Source organism: Montipora foliosa, chromosome 2 (assembly GCF_036669935.1).
Source record: "Montipora foliosa isolate CH-2021 chromosome 2, ASM3666993v2, whole genome shotgun sequence".
NCBI classification, from domain to species: Eukaryota; Metazoa; Cnidaria; class Anthozoa; order Scleractinia; family Acroporidae; genus Montipora; species Montipora foliosa.
In genome coordinates this window covers 33310872-33313371 of record NC_090870.1, presented here as the reverse complement: position 1 = coordinate 33313371, position 2500 = coordinate 33310872, and the positions used below count along the sequence as shown (strand labels likewise).

Here is a 2500-nt window from a genome sequence, read left to right as displayed (position 1 = left end):
ATATCGACCCAGTCCAGGAGGTAATCGACGATCTACTACTTCCAACATTCTTTGGCCAGACAGAGCCCCTTCCCGACGAAGTGCGCCAACTCGCTACCTTGACAACGGCCCAAGGGGGACTAGGCGTGCCGGATCTGAGATCGGAAGCACCTCAACAGTTTACCGCATCAGCATCAATCACAGCCGCACATGTAGACTCCATAACAACTCAGAGTACCATCATGATAACAGGCGAAAATTCCGTAGAGGAGCTGAAACGTCACCACCAGGCGCTAAAGGCCGAAAGGGAAAAGGCAAAAATGGAGTCGATTGACTCCACCCTCTCCCCTGATCTTCTTCGATTGGCCAATCAAGCAAGAGACAAAGGGGCCAGCTCTTGGCTTAACGCGATCCCCCTCAAAGATCAAGGTCTAGCTCTTAACAAGCAAGAATTCAGAGACTCTCTGCGGCTACGTTACAACTTGCCTCTCACCGACCTACCAGCCCAGTGCGTTTGTGGGGATAGATTCAATGTTGGCCACGCCCTCTCTTGTAAAAAAGGAGGGTTTGTGGCACAAAGGCATGATGGTGTACGAAACCTACTGACATCATTCATCACCAAAGTTTGTAAGAATGTGGAGGCGGAGCCACGCCTTTTACCTCTTGACAACGAACGGATGCATCTTAGAAGCGCAGTTACCAGCTCAGAGGCACGTTTAGACATCAAGGCGGGAGATTTCTGGTCTAGAGGAGTTACAGCATTTTTCGACGTCAGGGTCACGCATGTTAACTCCAAATGTAACCAGAGCAAGCCAACATCCGAAGTCTTTAAAGACCAAGAAGAGGAGAAAAAGCGGAAATATCAGCAACGAGTGCTTGAGGTCGAGATGGGATCCTTTACACCCTTGGTTTTCGGAACAAACGGTGGGATGGGAAATGAGTGCCAACGATTTCTTAAGCACTTAGCAGACAAGTTAGTACAGAAGGACGGTGAGCCCTATAACAACGTCATTAATTGGCTCAGAACTGTCATCTCATTTGAACTCTTAAGATCAGTACATGCGTGCGTAAGAGGGTCCCGAGTACCTTTCCGGAATATAGGAGACTCTCTTGACGATTGCCGGATTAATGTCGCCACCGCCGGCATTTGAATTTTTAATTTAATTTGATTTGAGTTTTATCATTATCATTGTTATTATTATTTATTTTTACCAGATACATGTAAGATTCAAGTTTGTATGAAAGAGTGCTCAATAAAGTTTGTTATTATTATTATTATTATTATTATTATTATTATTATTATTATTATTATTATTATTATTATTATTATTATTATTATTATTATTATTATTATTATTATTATTCCCCTCGCCCAATATGGGTTGCTCTTATTATGTCCACCTTCACAGGCTGGTCTTTGCCGGTGTAAAAACCTGAGGAAATGGATCGTAACCTATGACCAAGGGTTCCACACGATCTCTTCTCCTTAATAGATTATATATCAAGCACCTTTCTCAGAATCCTTGCTGTTTCTAATGGTGCAGTCTTTTGTAAGAATGCTGTTCGGAGTCTAATGCCCAGTTTCCTAACCCAGTCGCCTGACTTTCTTGTTACTCCACCTAGGGCACCAACGTATAACTGTAGGTTATAAGCAATTACACCAAGCTTTAAAAATAACTACACACCAGTGCAAAATGATATAAAAATATGCACGGTGAAGGAAATAAATATGAGCGCATTAAGTTTAACCAAAGTAGTTGACGCTTTCCATTCCAGGACTATTGGGAAAAAGTGGGTACACTGTAGGATGGATATGCCTTAAACGCGGAAGTAGACAGCTAGCATTTCTGCCATGTCAACTTTGCCTTAGAGCATCTTAGATACTGTAGATACAAAAAACTCTTCTAACTGAAATCTCTTGGAGACTAAATCTCTCTCAGACTACATGTACATGTAAGTTGTTAAACCTAAGGAAGAGTTCTTTATCATTTCCAGAAAGAGATAATTTATTATGTTCGTACGGCTTTGATCAAACACGCGATTTGACTTGATAACCTAACAGGAACGCCTTTTAATTAGCACGCGCCCAAAAATAAGGCGTTGAAAAACTACCTCTGTCCCAAGAGCATGTGCTCTCACCTTGATTTTTCCCAGTTCTGTTCCTTGCTCTACGTCACGCAACACGTCACGTGCACACAAAAACTATTTTGTTTTGAGAGAGTTTTGAAATAATTCAAAGTAGTTGCAGCATACACTACATATATGCTGCATTTTGATTTACATGTACATTGTACCATCTTATTTCAGTATAACTTTGTACTGTTCTTATTTTTTGGCTGTCTTGGCAGGAAATTGACTTGGTTGAATCGCTCTGTGGTTTCCAAAAAACAATTGAGATGCTGGACCATAGGCATATAGTCATAACATCGCTTCCCAGTGATATCATCAAACCAGGCAAGTGTCATTTTTCATAGTGTCTTCGAACCCAAGCTTACATGTATGTTAGCACTTTGGCAAATAA

At 41.4% G+C, this 2500-nt stretch overlaps 2 protein-coding genes across 2 annotated transcripts in view; both read left to right on the top strand.

Moving 5' to 3' along the window:
• The window catches only part of LOC137987431 (uncharacterized), a 2248-nt gene extending 1118 nt beyond the window's left edge, over positions 1 to 1130 (top strand). The window contains exon 1 of the mRNA XM_068833710.1: positions 1 to 1130. This exon is cut by the window's left edge and continues 1118 nt beyond it. Within this exon, the coding sequence (XP_068689811.1) occupies positions 1 to 1130 (1130 nt within the window).
• The window catches only part of LOC137992889 (dnaJ homolog subfamily A member 1-like), a 25069-nt gene that overhangs the window by 9936 nt on the left and 12633 nt on the right, over positions 1 to 2500 (top strand). The window contains exon 7 of the mRNA XM_068838452.1: positions 2328 to 2433. Coding sequence (XP_068694553.1) covers positions 2328 to 2433 — 106 coding nt within the window. The remainder of the gene's footprint in view (positions 1 to 2327; positions 2434 to 2500) is intronic.